The sequence below is a fragment of the Candoia aspera genome, chromosome 3 (assembly GCF_035149785.1).
Source record: "Candoia aspera isolate rCanAsp1 chromosome 3, rCanAsp1.hap2, whole genome shotgun sequence".
Classification (NCBI taxonomy): domain Eukaryota; kingdom Metazoa; phylum Chordata; class Lepidosauria; order Squamata; family Boidae; genus Candoia; species Candoia aspera.
Window position 1 is genome coordinate 196,554,574 of NC_086155.1, and position 15,463 is coordinate 196,570,036.

Here is a 15,463-nt window from a genome sequence, read left to right on the forward strand (position 1 = left end):
AGCATTGATTCACTAAGCATTGATTAAAGTTGCTGTGGTTTGTGAATCTTTTGATTTTAATATTTCTGCGCCTCTTAAAACATTTCCTGATCACACAGGAGCTAGAAAACTGGATCATGCCTACCAATTTGCTACATGTCTGAAACTATGGTTAGTACTTTAAAAGAGTATCTCTGATTATAATGTCATTTGTTCAGTCAGATTTGTAAGTTAGCTTGCTCCAAGATCATAGGTATTTATTTATTATTTTCTATCCCAACTTTATTATTTTTATAAATAACTCAAGGCAGCTAACATACCTAATATTCCTTCTTCCTCCTATTCTCCCCACAACCACCATGTGAAGTGAGACTCTAAAGTACATATGGGGTTTATTTACTTCAATTAAAAACCAGTATATTCTCTCTATTGAAATGACTGGGAAGTTCAGTCTAAAGCAGTGTTGCTCAACCTTGGAAACTGCTGGCTGGGGAATTCTGGGAGTTCAAGTCCACACATCTTAAAGTTGTCAAGGTTGAGAAACACTGCCCTAGAGAGCAAGATCTGAATACTAAAAGGCTGCATCCTGACTCAGCCCTACTTAGAGCAGGTATACTGAAATTAGTGGTATAAGTCTCACCGATTACAGTTGGTCTGTTTTAAATAAAACTAAATCGGGATCCAATCCCAAAGGAGTTTACTATATATAATTTCCTCACCACTAACCACAACATGTAGGTGCCTTCTAATTCAAAGGGGCTAAAAGGCTGATGAGCTTGACAATACAGCCATTTAAAATATGTGGTGAATATTAGAATATTGGATTTTGCCTCTTCAAGGGAAGGACAGAATTTTTAAATACTTCCCACCATATGCTTTTTTCCTGATTTTTAAAAAACTATTACTCCACCATCCGTAACAGTTGTTAATTAAAATTATTGCTATTATTAGGAAGCGCATAATGCTCTTCCACAACAAAACTATGTTGGAACCTGGCCCTTGTAAGGTACAATTTTATATGCGGGAGAATTCAAGCATTTCATTTCTTGTCTACACTCTGAAATAATGCAGTTCAAACATCTGATACCATTTCAGAATCCTCTCCTTTCAGTCTCCTAAATATCTTTTAGGTGAGGTTTTGCTCCAGAGATCTATCTCAGGGGCAGAGCAAAAACTGTATGGCTTCAGAATTTTATCCAAGTTCAGAATTTCTACAATAAAAACCAAGAGATTCAGGCTGTCCTTGCATATATTGTATATATACCACTGTATATATACCATGGTTAACTGACCCTTTATCCAATTACCCCATTTTTCTGGATTCATACAGCACACTGAACCCTAAACTAACCACACAACTTGATTCTGCACAACACCCAAGATTAAAATGTGATTGGCCAGTTTGTGGCGCAGCTGGTTGCACAGCACCCTGCCTATTCTCCAGCAATACTGTTTAAATAATGGGAACTTATTTAAAAAATAAGTACTGTATGACAGCTTGTTTAAAAAAAGAGAAACATTGCACAAGATACCAGATGCTGGAGCAAAGAAACCCCATCTAAGTGTATTTTAAAGTCTTAGATGTGCATCATCTGCCAGAAGATATGTTCTCTTTTTTAACATTTCTGGGAGGGGAAAGAGATTGCACATATCTAACCCTTTGGCCTTAACGTGGCAGAAAATCCTTCAGTACAACCCACATTGAATGCAAGGAGTTTTGCATAACCACTCAAGAGAAAAGAATTCCCAGGAGAACGTAGGGTGAACACTCAGCGGGCATAAGAGACAATAGGATTATCGGGCAGGAACTGGGGAACATAGACATGGAGATCTGCAGTTCTGGCTGCTTTTGCCAAAAGATGAAAGGAGCATTGCAATGTAGGCCCCGCTCCTTTTGGACATGCAGGTGATGTTGTGATGCATCCACAAAAGGGGCGGGGCTTGCATTGCAGCAGTGAGATGCTGCTTTCATCAGATGGACTGGTTTGACCCAGCCTCTGGTTGCCATTGACCAGAGAGCAAGGGATGGGATTATTATGGAAAAAGCAAATGTTTGACGGCATGTTGTAGAAGACCTTTCTCAGCATTTACCCTCTCCTTCTTTCGGTCCCCAGAAGCTGACAACCGTGTTGCTCTTTCTACACAAAATTAAAGCAAGTCGCACATGTTTATATACTGTAACAGAAATAGCCATTCATTGGTTGAAAAATACAGAAATCAAGGTTTTATTCTTTCCGTTGTTTTTTTTAAAAAAAACAAACAGCATCCATTTTCACATTGCGGGCAAGGGTTTTGCTTTTTAATTTTTTTCTAAAAAAAGTAACAATTCTTCAACATCTATTTAGAAAAGGGGCTGTAAGTATGATGGGGAGAACAGAGGGTATTTTTGGCAGTAATATAAAATACGTGTTTTTTTAAAAAATGGTGTAAAAGTAAACAAAGACAAATAATTACAATTATATAAAAATACAACTGGGTCATCAACCCTTATAAAAATTGACTTTGGAATTGCATTTAGCAGTTTAACATTTACACACACACACACACACACACACACGTCACATCATTCTAAAAAAAACAATCACAGAACAATGCAAAGAAGTTCATAAATTATGGTTGCAAGGCGTTATCAAATCCTTTGCTTGTGTCTCCAAAACTCTCCTTCTTCCATGTCTGTCCATATCAGGATGACTAATGAGGTATATAGGACATTAACACTTTTGGACATACACATGATAGAAGAAAGTGCATTTTCAGAGACCACCCACAGGAATGGGTTGAATCCGTGACTTTTATCCTCCTCCCCTACCAAAAAAAAAAAAAAAAGGCACAATCACATTTTTATTTTGTTTTGTTTTTTTCTTTTGCTTTGGCATGCTTTGTTAATGTTCAAGTCCAAGCAGCAGTGATCCATTTCCCTTGGCGATGTCAAATTCAGTGTCATCAACTCTGAAAAGGTTTATTGTCGTGTCCCTTGAAAAACTTTGCTAAGGCAGCCATGATGAAACCACAACAACAGAAATATCCATGCTGGTGAAATCACACATCAAGTACCATGTCATACTGTTGCTCCTTCTTCCGCCGGCCACATTTAGTGATAAGAGCTAAATATAAAGTCAAAAGCATCACCCAATAGCAGGCATAAAGTATTGTGCCAATGATCAGCACTGTCTGTTTTGATGTGGAAAATGGCTTTCTAGTTTCCTTGTATATTGTGAAAATAACCCCACCTAGAAGGATTGTAAACCAAACGGACACAGGGATGAGTCCTATGAAATTGACCACAATAGTTTTTCTGCCGGATGTGCCCCACCCTGCCTTGTTTATGGTGGCTATTGCAAACATCTTGGCTGGAAGTAAACTTGACATGTACAACACTGAGTAAAGGGACATAAACACCATGACGATGTTCCCTCTAAGGCAGCTAGCAAAGGAAGACTTGATGAGGCCTACAAGCTGAACAGTCAACAAGAAGAGGAGGATGTTCCACAGTTTCCCCCGGTAGAAAAGTTGTATGACAGTGGCAATGAGAAAAAATGGGAAGAACCCTGTGATGACCGCCTCGTAGGTCATCCACAAGTGATGCTTGTGAAACCACATTGCGTTGTACAGCCACTCGCGGAAATAGGACTTGCTCCAACGGGTCTGCTGGTTCAACCACCTGAGATACTCAATGGGCGTTTCAGTAAGGCACTTGGATCGAGCGGTGTATTTTGTTGCATAGCCCAGACTCAGGACTCTGTTGGTGAGATGTCGATCATCTCCAAAGCTACACTGAGATCCCATGAATTCTTGGTTATACCAATCTTCTACAAATTCGTGGAGTAAGGAGTTCCTGTACATTCCCAACGGTCCACTGATACACTGTACACAGCCGAAGTAGGACTGGCAAGCTCGTTCAATATTAAATGCCATCCAGTATCTGACACTACTGAGAAAGGAGATCCATGAATCGTACTTGTTCAAAATCTACAAAAAGAAGTTTTAAAATTAGTTTCTGAGATAAAGACAGTAAGGTTATCTTTACATAAAGCTGCCAATGTTATTTTCAATACTGTAAGATGGAAGGTTCCCCATTCCATGTTTTCCTTCTCCAGTTCTCAGATGCCTAAGAATAACAATACTTTTATTTTATTGTATTGTATTTATTGTATTTTATTTTCTATTCCACCTTTGTTATTTTTATAAATAACTCAAGGCAGCGAGCATACCTAATACTCCTTCCTCCTCCTATTTTCCCCACAACCACCACCCTGTGAGGTGAGTTGGGCTGAGAGAGAGGGACTGGCCCAAGGTCACCCAGCTGGTCAAGACCTTAGGATGCGCCCAGACTTGTTATTGCTTTTGCTGCCATACTAGACAGCCCTATTAGTAAAATAGGCCAAGAGCTCCAAAGACCCACATATTTTAGTTGGGGTAGATTTCTGAGCTTTTCCAAAATTTTCTCATTATTCTGATTAAGGGAGTTCAAATTCAACCTTCTGTAATTTACCAGATTAATAACCACTGCATTACTATTTAATATGTATTCAATAGATTCTCTCCTTTTTTTCAAGGTGATGTACACATCATGCCTTCCTCCCATTTTTCTCCACAACAACCACCCTGTGAGATAGGTTGGGCTGAGAGAGCATGACTGGCCCACAGTCACCCAGTCAGCTTCCATGGCCTTGAACCTGAGTTTCCCCATTCCTAGTCCAGCTCCCTAACACTGTCATTTATCCTTTTTCCCTGAAAGTCAGATGTGCATGCCTGCAGGATTGTATGATGTTCTGTCTCTCCCACCTCATAAGCAATTAGGTAAACAGCCTAATTCCAGCTGCAGATTTCCCTCCCTAGCAGATTTCCCTTCAGTTCTCTACAGGCTGTACCAAAATGTGGGTGTGAGAGAGAGGGAGGGACAGAAATAGGAGAGTCCACAGAGTACGGTCAACAAGTCAAGATGGTGGTCATGATGGTGCACTTGCAGCTACTTCTGTTTTTATGTGCAGAGCTTTGATCACACCATCAACTTGACTTTTTTGACCACACCTTTTAGATACCAAGTGTAGACTTGCCCTCTCTAGTTCTATTACTTTCTCACTTACTTATTTTTCCATAAGCAGATAAAATAAAGTACAGGCTCTGGCTGAAAAAAAAAAGGCCTTCTTTTGAATATATTGCAGCAATAGAGAAACAATCATTCATGGAAAGTCTAACAGTGAGGCTACAGCAGGTGGCTACATTTAGCTGGCCCTAGCTGATCCTGCTAAAGCCAAACAGGGACGGCTCTGATTAAGATCTGACTGGGAGACTATCAGGAAATTGCAAGACAGGAGCTTAGATTGGGAAGTGCAGAAGGTATCCCAGAATAAAGGCAATGGCAAACCACTTCTGCTTTATGCCAAGAAAACTACCTAAATTCTGTATAACCATCAGAAACTCAACTTGAGGGAGGCCTACTATTAAAAGAGAACCAGGTTGGTGTAGTGATTAAGTCACCAGGCTAGGAACCGTGAGACCGTGAGTTTAGTCCTGCCTTAGGCGCAAGCCAGCTGGGTGACCCTGGGCCAGTCACTCTCTCTCAGCCCAAGAGCCAATCAGGCGTGGTAGGAGAGTTCTAGTCCCGCCTTAGGCGCAAGCCAGCTGGGTGACCCTGGGCCAGCCACTCTCTTTCAGCCCTAGGACGCAGGCAGTGGCAAACCACTTCTGAAAAGCCTGTCAAGAAAACTGCAGGGAGTTATCCAGGCACTCTCCAGGAGCCAAGACTGACCTGAAGGAACAAAACCAAAACCAAACCAAAAACACCCCACTAAAGGACAGAGAAATTACTATATTCACCTGCACATCTCCTCCAACACCACCAACCATTGGATCTTCTTCTAAAACCTTTACCATTTCCACTGATGAAGCCGGATCAAGCATTGTGTCAGAATCGCATACCTGTCCGTAGGAAAAAACCCCACAAAATTAAGAAAGATTCCAGGGATAGGATTGTTGAAAAGTAGAACTAGAAGCAGTTACGTGGTCAAACGTAGTTCTTGCCTGCTGGTGACTTTTTCCCACTGGATTTCAGAGGAAATCCCGTAACACGCGAATCCAATACTGTGAACTTTGAATTCTTTAGCAATGAATCGGAGATGTAGAATGAGGTCGCTGAAGTTCCACGGCGCCTTTAGAGGACTGGCAAAATAGACGGCTGAACTTCACAGTCAATTTGGAAACATCGTTGTGCAGGCTGCTTGGCGTTATATGGAGGGTATAATCTACGCACTATCCCATCCCCCCCGAGAATTCAGCGGATTTTCTCACCCCTGACTTGGATCTCTAAAATCCCTCTTGGTGGAATTGATATTGTTGCTTCTTTGCAAACAACTTAAGCACAGACAAGCGGGCATATCACTCAAATGAGCTGTAATTCATCACAGGGCCGACTCAGGACCGTTTTAAATTAGTATACTGGAGCAGGTCATTGGAACAAGGAAAGCTCCTGAGATGAGGCACGGAAGAGGGCGTGTGTGTAGAGCGGGGGTAAAGAAACACAACTTGGCCGGCGTTCTACACTTTTCCTGATCCTGCTCGACAGAAAAAAGATTGCATTTGGTGCCCCAGTTCAAATGTTTCCCACTGTCCTAAGGGGGAATGGATGATGAGTGAACTTACAGATGCTTCAGGAAAAAAAAAAAAATTGGCACAGGATCTGGGAAGAAATGTGATAGCCCTTTTTCCTCACAGAAGGTTTAGCTCTTCGTGTGAAATATGTATGTTGGACTCCAGAAGCTGATTGCACCATCCAGATCTCTTTGAACTTGCGATTCACGGGGCTCCACACTTCTAAACGTTAATAAAAGTCTGTTTCACTCTTCTGCTTAGAATCTAATATTGCTCTCTCTGTTCCTTTATTTCTGATTATATGCTAACATTTCTAATGGATCTGGAAGGGGTTGTATTTTTAGCGTTCTTAAAATGTGAAATAGACAACTCTTTTGAGCACAGTTGTTGTGAACACCACTAGTTTATACAACACACTTTACTTAGCTTGGTTTAAAAAAAGATTCAGTGGCTATGTGAAGTTCGGTTATTTTTAACCTTGCCAGAGGTGTGGGCGTGTGTGTGTCTTAAAATGCTATGCAAACCCAGCCTCTCTGGTAAGTTTATGGTTTACAATACAGTGTAATCCTAGAAAATGGGTTAATTCAGTAAACAAGCATGTTTGTGAACACGTTCTATGACTAGTTGTAATTCTGACTTCAATCCATAGCCTTCCGGAGGACCTATCCACATGGGAGTATGGTGTAAGTGAGGTTACTCTCATCTCTTCAATGTCCTGCCCTAGAAATGCACGAAACAGTTTTGAATTTAAAAGGTTTTGAGTTCAAAATAGTCCATTCTGAGCTCAAGTCCAGAACAGTTGGTTCAAGTTCAAGAAGGGTTGTCTTGAGCATTTTGGAAGTGGTTTAAACTCAAAGTGCCTCTTTCAAACTCAAGCATATTTTGCACACCCTAAGCATACGCCATCCTTTCCATAGAGTTGAAAGGTGCCTGAAAGATCATCTAATTTAAGTGCTGCTTCTAGCAGACTCAACAGACTGCACTGGTGGTCAAAATTATGTGAAGGAGGGGTTTCAGAGAAAGAGGTATAGGTAGTCCTCTCTTAATGACCACAATTGGGGCCAGAATTTCAGTTGCTAAGTGAAGCGGTCATTAAGCGAATCTGACCCGATTTTAAGGCCTTTTTGCTGCTATTGTTAAGCGAATCACTGCAGGCGTTAAGGAAACCACGCAGTGGTTAAGCGAATCATGCAGTTCCCCAGTGGTTTTGCTTGCCAGAAGCTGGCTGGGAAGGTTGAAAATGGCGATCACAAGACCACAGGATGCTGCAACAGACATAAGTGTGAACCAGTTGCCAAGTGCCACAATCATGATCATGTGACTGTAGGGATGTTGCGATGGTCGTTAAGTGTAAGGACTGGTTTTTAAGTCGGTTTTTCTAGCATCGTCGTAAGTCCAAATTGTCACTAAATGAATGGTCATTAAGCAAGGACTACTTGTCTTTCAAAGACCAAAGCAGAATAAAGAGAAAAGAGAAAATGTTCCTTGTTTTCAGAGCAAGCAGAATTTTCAATATTTTGAGAGAATCCATTCAGGAACTCTTTTTTTCCCCCTTCTGCCTCAAAAGTGAGAAAGCAAGAGAGATGGGTTATGTAGGATACATAAAGCCATACACGGCTGAGTTGCAGATCTGAACCCAGGTCCTAGACTAATACCATAATCTAGTATCTCAGAGATTCTATGTAATTGAATTTTCATTGACTGAAAAGCTTTGCAGAGCCAATATTATACAACTGGCCCAATTTAATTCCTCCTCAACCCTGAAGCTCACTGCAATTTCTTAGCCTAATCCACTTCACAGGTTAGTTAAGAGGAGAAAATATAGATGGGTGGGAACTTTTATGTGCTTCTAGCATGATTGTAATTAAATGCATATCCTGTCTTTCTGCTTATGCAAGCACTCAAGACAGCTTAAGATATTGTGCAAAATATTGGACATGACAACCAAATCACTATGATTAAACTCAAAATTAAAATCAGCATCATTAAAATCAACCTCCTTCCCTTGGAAGAACATTGGATAAGCCTTTAATACACAAATGAATGTGCCCAAAGTTTCAGATGTTTTTAAAAAAAGAGATGTTTTCAAGCCGAAGCAAACACACGGTAATCTAGCCATTCACACTACATATCCTTTCCCAACAGGGCCTCAGTGTCTGTGATTCATCAAGATCAAATCATTAAAGCTAGATGAGGCCTAATGACTCATGAGGAGAAAACATCACATGTGGCAAAAAAAATAAAAAATAAAATTATGTCTGAATTCTAAATTATGGAGTTACTGCCAAATTTCAAGTTTGTGTGGCCCAACAGGAAGAGCGGTTCAAAAGTGGAGCCAATGGGTGAGAATGTTGGAGGGCCATCTTTCCCAGGATGCTTTCAAGCAGAAGCTCAGCTGCTATCTCTCTGGGATACTTTAATTTGGATTTCTGCATTAAAAGCATGGGGTTGGACTCATCTGAATGACATCTAGAATTCTGCCTCTTCATTTCTGTATTTATTAATGGCTGGATTTGGCCATCACGCAGATTGGCATGATGTTTTGCTTCAACCCTCACTCTGGTTTTCTAGCACCTGTCCCCATGGCTAGCCAATAACCTTGCTTCCCGCAGCCAGGGTGTTGGGTGTGACCAGATGATAGGTCCACTCATTTTGCTGCTTGGGGATACCTCCTTCCCATCCCATCCAGAACAGCCAGCTAAATGGGCAGCTCCATTTTCCTTAGACACAAACAATGGGTCTGTGTCCTTCACTGTGCCTCAAGGAAGCAGGCTGGCTTTGGGACAGCTTTGGTGTGTACCCAATTCTCTCCTTTGCTGCCCAATGGGGACCACCTCATTTTGTCCAACAGTAGGGCTGGCCCTTCACTCCACCTAGACTACTTCATGGGTCACCAAAAAAAAGATAACACAGAGAACATGCCCACATCTTTGTACCCTCTAGACATGCAAGAGGGAGTCAAGAATACAAATATGATTAATACAAGCAGCTTGCATGAGTGAAGCGTAGTTCTGTGGATAAGCATTCCCCCCTCCCTTCATTTTTCAGGGCTAATGCATGGGAGGGGATGGCTGCCAGATATAGCCCAGCTGATGAATAATCCCAGCCTGAAGCTTGCACTTTGGAATTGGGGAGTTGGCCTGGCCTAATTCATTTTTAAGTGAACAGTGTCACCAAGGCTTTACAGACAAAGTTTTTGCCTTGAGTGAGGTAATGCAGCTGTAAAGACTGAAGCCAAGAAACTTGGCTGAAGGACTTGTCTTGTTTGTATTTCTAAGCTTCCCCCCTGCCCCCGCCCATCTTCCTGACCCAGCCCTCTTTTCCCTCCCTACTTCTTAACAAGTTTTTATAGGACTAAAAAGTCTCCATTTTCGTGGACGCTGCCAAACCTTTGAGATTCTCTTTTGAGCCGTAAGACCATATGTCCACACAGGAGGGCCTCTGAGATGCTCACAGAATGAACTAAGCCCTCAACTACCAGCTGGGAATATTGTTTTTTTTTTTTAAAGAAATGTGCTTGATTATTTTTTTTAAAAAAAACCAAAACAATAGAAAAAAGCCTTTTAAAGAAAGAGAGAAATTCATTATTAATATCAGGAAACAATGGACTGGAATGCTGGGTGCTGCCATCTAGTGATCATCCAGATCTGGTCGCCTTATCTTGGATCACACCTTTGGCCCATCCCCTGTTGCTATGTGGGGCATCTGAACTCCCACTTGTGATAGCCGACCAAAGATGTGAGGGAAATCAAATATAAGAAAAACTTTGCTGACTCAGGCTGAAGTCCAATCTATTCACTATTCTTTCTATTTCCACAGTGGCCAACCAGATGTTTTCTGGGAAGCCAAAAAGTGAGAAATAAGCATAATGTCTTCCTCCTGCTTATGTTCCCAGTGGTAAATATTGAGAAGTGTGTTGCTTCTATGCAAACAGGAGAAATGGTCATTCTAGTCAAAGCAGTGATTACAAAAGCAAACAAGATTCTTGACATTATACTAAGATTCTTGATAAAGTTTCTTATCTCCCCCCATCTCCTATATCAGCATTTTGGGGTGTTTTTCTTAAAAAGCAAAAACATAGTATTGCATGTAATGTGTAATTATGGTGATTTCATTCTAAAAGAATAGAATCCAAGTTTATAAATGTGGTCAAGGTGATATAGACAGGTTGTTTGATAGCCATATTTTTCACTATGTTGACTACATACTATCTGTAGTTGGACATAGTTTCACTATGTTAACTACATACTACCTATAGTAGAGTCATGGGTTTTTTTCCTTACAGTTTTTCATCTTTCAACTGACCTCCCAGCAGAAGGTACCCTCTAACTGAATACTGCATCTGTACAGTAGCTCAAAGACCACAGTTATTGAGAAATATATGATTTGAGGCCCCAAGGCCACATGGGGCCACTCTAAATGTTGATGCAGTCCTCAGAGACCTCATGCATTGTTATCAAATTGTCAAATTTAATGTGAGAGAAGAGGAAAATTATTAAGCCCATACCTAGAGAATAATCATACTGTCTCTGCTGAATTGTAATTCAGTCCCAGTGCAATGCTAATGAAATCAAATCAAATTTAGTTTTGCTCTGGCCATGACATCCCCCCCACACCCCAAATGATACTTATGTACCAAGTGCAATCCTTAATGTGGAAAAAAACCACACACCTGGTTTAGTAAGTAAACCATATTGGGTTGGGTTCCTACAACACTAAGCAATAAAGCATCATTTATAAATCACTCTGGTTGAATTTGCACAACATGTTAAGTTAGCACCAAACAAACCATGTTATAGCTTACTTGAGTTGTGTGAACTCATCCAGTGAGGCCAATGGAAAGGGACAGAGCATTTCCTGCTCTTTCTACTGACTGAATAGTTAGTTACTGGCTGTAGTAGAGGTTAGTGATACGCAGCCATGTTTGGTAATATCTAAAGCTTTAAGAACCACTGATGCACCATCTTTGTGATAGGGCTATCAACCCAAACAGATGGTTAGGGTAGAGGTTCTTTAGGTGAAAAACCCACCGGAACAAACAACAGTTTTCTCTGTTCACAATGGCGCAGACTCTGTTGATGTCTATGCCAACTTAGAAATGGGAAGGGGGTCATATCAAGGTGACTACACGTGGAAATACTTTCCTGACCACAGTTCATTGCACGCTGACTGGAGTAGGTACTAATACAGCTTGTGAGGCAGCTAAACCTGGCAGGGCTTTGACCCTTTCTGCTATCCTGACAAAGTCATTCGGGGAAGCTACTGGGGCGATGTGGAATCAGATGACCCAGAGTCTCTCCTTAGAGTACATGGACTCTGCATCAATTCATTACGTAATGATCATCCCAGAGCTTGATGGCAGGCTTTGGCCCTCCCCATCTGAACTCTCCCGGCTGTCATTATGTACCATCTGATCATCGTAACTATTTCAGAAGCCCAGCCTTCTCAACAGCTCTGCTGTTTTCCAGTGGAGAGAGAAAGAGGCACTCTGTTTGCACAAAGGGTAAGACGGGTTGGGCTGCAAGCAGCTCAAAATATACAAGACTGGCTTTCTTTGGAAGCCTGTTTTATTTGGCAGTGAAGGAGAATTTTTTAGACCTACCTGCACATAATCCACGCTTCTCCCCAGTGCTTTGAATGCTGTGTACATTACTTCTCTTTTTCCACCCCACTTTTGCATGATGCAGACGCTTTTGTTGGACAGGACCAGCTGAGTGATGTGTTGCATGCTTTCTTTATGGGACTCTTCAGTCTCGTCGGGGCCTCTCTGATGAAAGTTATTCCTCCAGACATAAGTGGCAGATTTATCCCTGCCCATGATTTCACTAAAAATGTCCATCATGTAAACATCATCTTCAGAATTCCCATCGATTACCATAATCACCTTAATTCCAGGGTAGGTGAGCCTCTTCACTGAAAGTAAACATTTCTTTAAGTAGTCAGGGTCTTCTTGGTAGGCAGCAATGCAAAGGGCAACAGTTTTGTTCAGCTTGATTGGGGTCTCAAGAGATCGGCGCATCTTACGGTGCTCGAGAAAGGCAAATAAGCTTTGGATGATAAGGTGAGATGCTAAAATAGCGCCATAGAGTCCGAAGGAGAAATAATAGTTGTCTGTCTGGATAAACTGGTAGCCAACAATATAAGCAGCTGAGATTCCAAGCAGAAGAGATACTCCAAATAGTGTGGTTCCAAGTATTCTCAAGATGCATATAAACCTCTCACAATGCATCTGTAAAAACCAGAAAGAGAATGGTAACTTCTGATATATGGCTTTATAGAAATAGTAAGCTGGTTACTGAGTAAAAAACTGAAGGATCAGGTTTCCTGCTTTGCAGTCTAGGGTGGAAATAGTTGATCCAAAGACCAAGAATCTAAGAGCGCTCGTTAGGACTACTTATTAAAAGGCTTAAGGTTGCAACACACAAATTCCAATGAGTATGTTACTTACAAGTGAGACACATTCACACATATGTGCAATTTAGAGTGCCAACACCCTTCCATACTTCCTCCCACTTTTTCTTTCCAAAGAGCTGGAAACATGCCTCTTTTGTGAAGCATCTGTTCCCTGTTTTGATAACTGTCACTCTTATCGGCGTGAGAAGTTACTCTCACAAGAGATAGAAGTAACCAATTCCAGAGCACTTTTTTTTTTTTGGTTTTGGCCACCAAAGGCTCTAGGAAGGTATTATGGTGATTATTTAACAATTTATTAAATTTATATGCTGCCCAACTCCCAGCAGTATAGCAGCAACAACCTAAGTGGCAGGATGAGATATTTAGTGTTTTGTTAAGCATTGTGTGTGAAGCCTGTTGGAAGCTTTACACACCTAATTTTACTACTCATTTTCACCGCCCCCCCAACCCCAAAAGTCGAAATTGTAATTTGATAGTTTGATGCCAAATTTCGGTGGAATGATCTATGGGAATTTGGGGAGCAGATACACATATGGACCCACAGACACTCTGAAGGATCAGAGAACTAGATGAAGCTTCCGATTTGTGTTGCCAATTCCTGTTTGTATAACAGATTCAAAGTTACGATCTTCAAATATTAAGGGAAAGTGGACCTAGCGAAAAACTGGAAGCTAGTCCTTCTTAAAAAATCCCCCACATTCATTTGTACCGTGATTACAGATCTACCCAAATGACCTGACATGTTGGCACCTAGCCATTCATCCTTGGCATTCCTAACTAATGAAATTACCCACTGTTTGGGAAAGGAAAATAAATGGTTCTTCTTCAGGGAAAGCAAAGACAGCACTGTATCTTGAACCATCTCAGGTTTGTCAATAAACTGGATTATATAGTTTGCACTTAGTCCTGTTTGAAATCTGCTGATTGCATGCACTGCCTCTTGTGCTAGAAATTTGGCCATTGTCTGCCAGAGTATTGTTGGCCATCATGTGTTCAAGGCATATGTTGGGACACAGAGGACAGATCCACACTTTCTACTCAGCCCCATCACCAGTATGGGCCACGCACCAAGTCCTGAGTTCAGGAACATGTGACATCATCCTTCTCCCACTCCCAACCCCACTGTGGCACTTCTCAGAGTAATTCCAGTAGGGAATCACAATAGGACTAGAATATTTTGTTATCAGCAAAATATCTACCACTCACTATTTTTCACTTTGGATTTCCTACCTGATGGGCTATTCTCCTAACACGGTGTTCTGAACTGCACTGTTTTTTGAACAAGCAAAGACTAGCAGTCCTTCCACAGGGCAGTCTTAAGCTCTAAATGCTGAAATCTCCCACAAATGAATCCAGCTTCAGAAATCGCTGTTGGGATTTCAAGCTGTTGTTCAACTTTGGCAACGATGCTGGCCAGGTATTCTCTCCAGACCGTGGGTACCACATCTTCCTGAAGGGTGAATTCCCCTACTACTTCATCCCTCCTACCCATGCCAGGAATGCAAATAGCAGTTGCTTTCCTTTTTCTCGACAGATCTTTAAGGACACATCTTTGAGTGGTTTCCATAGACAGAGTTGGTATGAATTCCTTCCACAGATTACACCTTGTACTTGACACCTTCCACCTGGCGCATCTATTGATAGACCAGCAGGAAAAGAAAAAAGAAAACACCATCATTTTACTGCTCTTCCTGTCAATTGGAGGGGAACTGGCAAAACTCTTTGTTAGTTTCACATGGTTAAGATCCAGGTTTCACTGTTCTGGGGTGGACTTGTGAAAGACAGACAGGGAGGGAGGGGATTCCAGCATCTCACCTGTCCATTGTGAGAAGGACCCTTCAGAAGGTATGGGGGAGCAGTCTGCACAGCAGCCCAGGATGAAATGGCTGGAGAGGGCAGTGACCAGAAACTCAAAGGCAAGGGGAAAATGCTATTTTTGACATGGAGCAAGAAAAGAGAGATGGAGTTTGCTTTCACAATGGACAGGGGGTGGGTTGAGGATGCTGTTAAGATTCCTGTCCTTAAGAGAGGATTAGTTTGGATTACTTTGTGCTGGGATAGGCAGGACATGAAAATGAACCCTGCGTCATATGAGGTGCAACTTGCTGGACAATCAAAAGCATTAGCCAGACTCAAACAAACTAAAATGCTGGCTCTGTTCTCCTTATTTTCTCTTGCAAAAGTAATTAACATTGCACAAATGGGAATCCAAAATAACAGAAATAAAATAAAGCAAGAATTAATGAATCCCATTTCATCAAGAAATACTTCAATTGATTTATACGAATTCCTGCTTCTATAAACTGGATTACAGCCTATTCCACTTCTTGGTTATTTCCCCACAGTAGTGACCCCAAAGTTAGGACAATCTGATGCCCTCCAGATGTTTTGAACTATAACTCTGACCATCTCATGAGGCCAGAAATCAGGGATGGTGGGAGTTTTGACTGAAATATCTGGAGGCACTAGGGGGCCGTTC

At 41.5% G+C, this 15,463-nt stretch overlaps 1 protein-coding gene across 1 annotated transcript in view; it reads right to left on the minus strand.

The window, feature by feature from the left end:
- Positions 1 to 2,800: 2,800 nt before the first annotated feature.
- The window catches only part of HAS2 (hyaluronan synthase 2), a 31,078-nt gene continuing 18,415 nt past the window's right edge, over positions 2,801 to 15,463 (minus strand). The window contains exons 2-4 of the mRNA XM_063300273.1: positions 12,173 to 12,799; positions 5,800 to 5,901; positions 2,801 to 3,948 (exon numbers count right to left, since the gene is read on the minus strand). Coding sequence (XP_063156343.1) covers positions 3,019 to 3,948; positions 5,800 to 5,901; positions 12,173 to 12,799 — 1,659 coding nt within the window. The 3' untranslated portion in view covers positions 2,801 to 3,018. The remainder of the gene's footprint in view (positions 3,949 to 5,799; positions 5,902 to 12,172; positions 12,800 to 15,463) is intronic.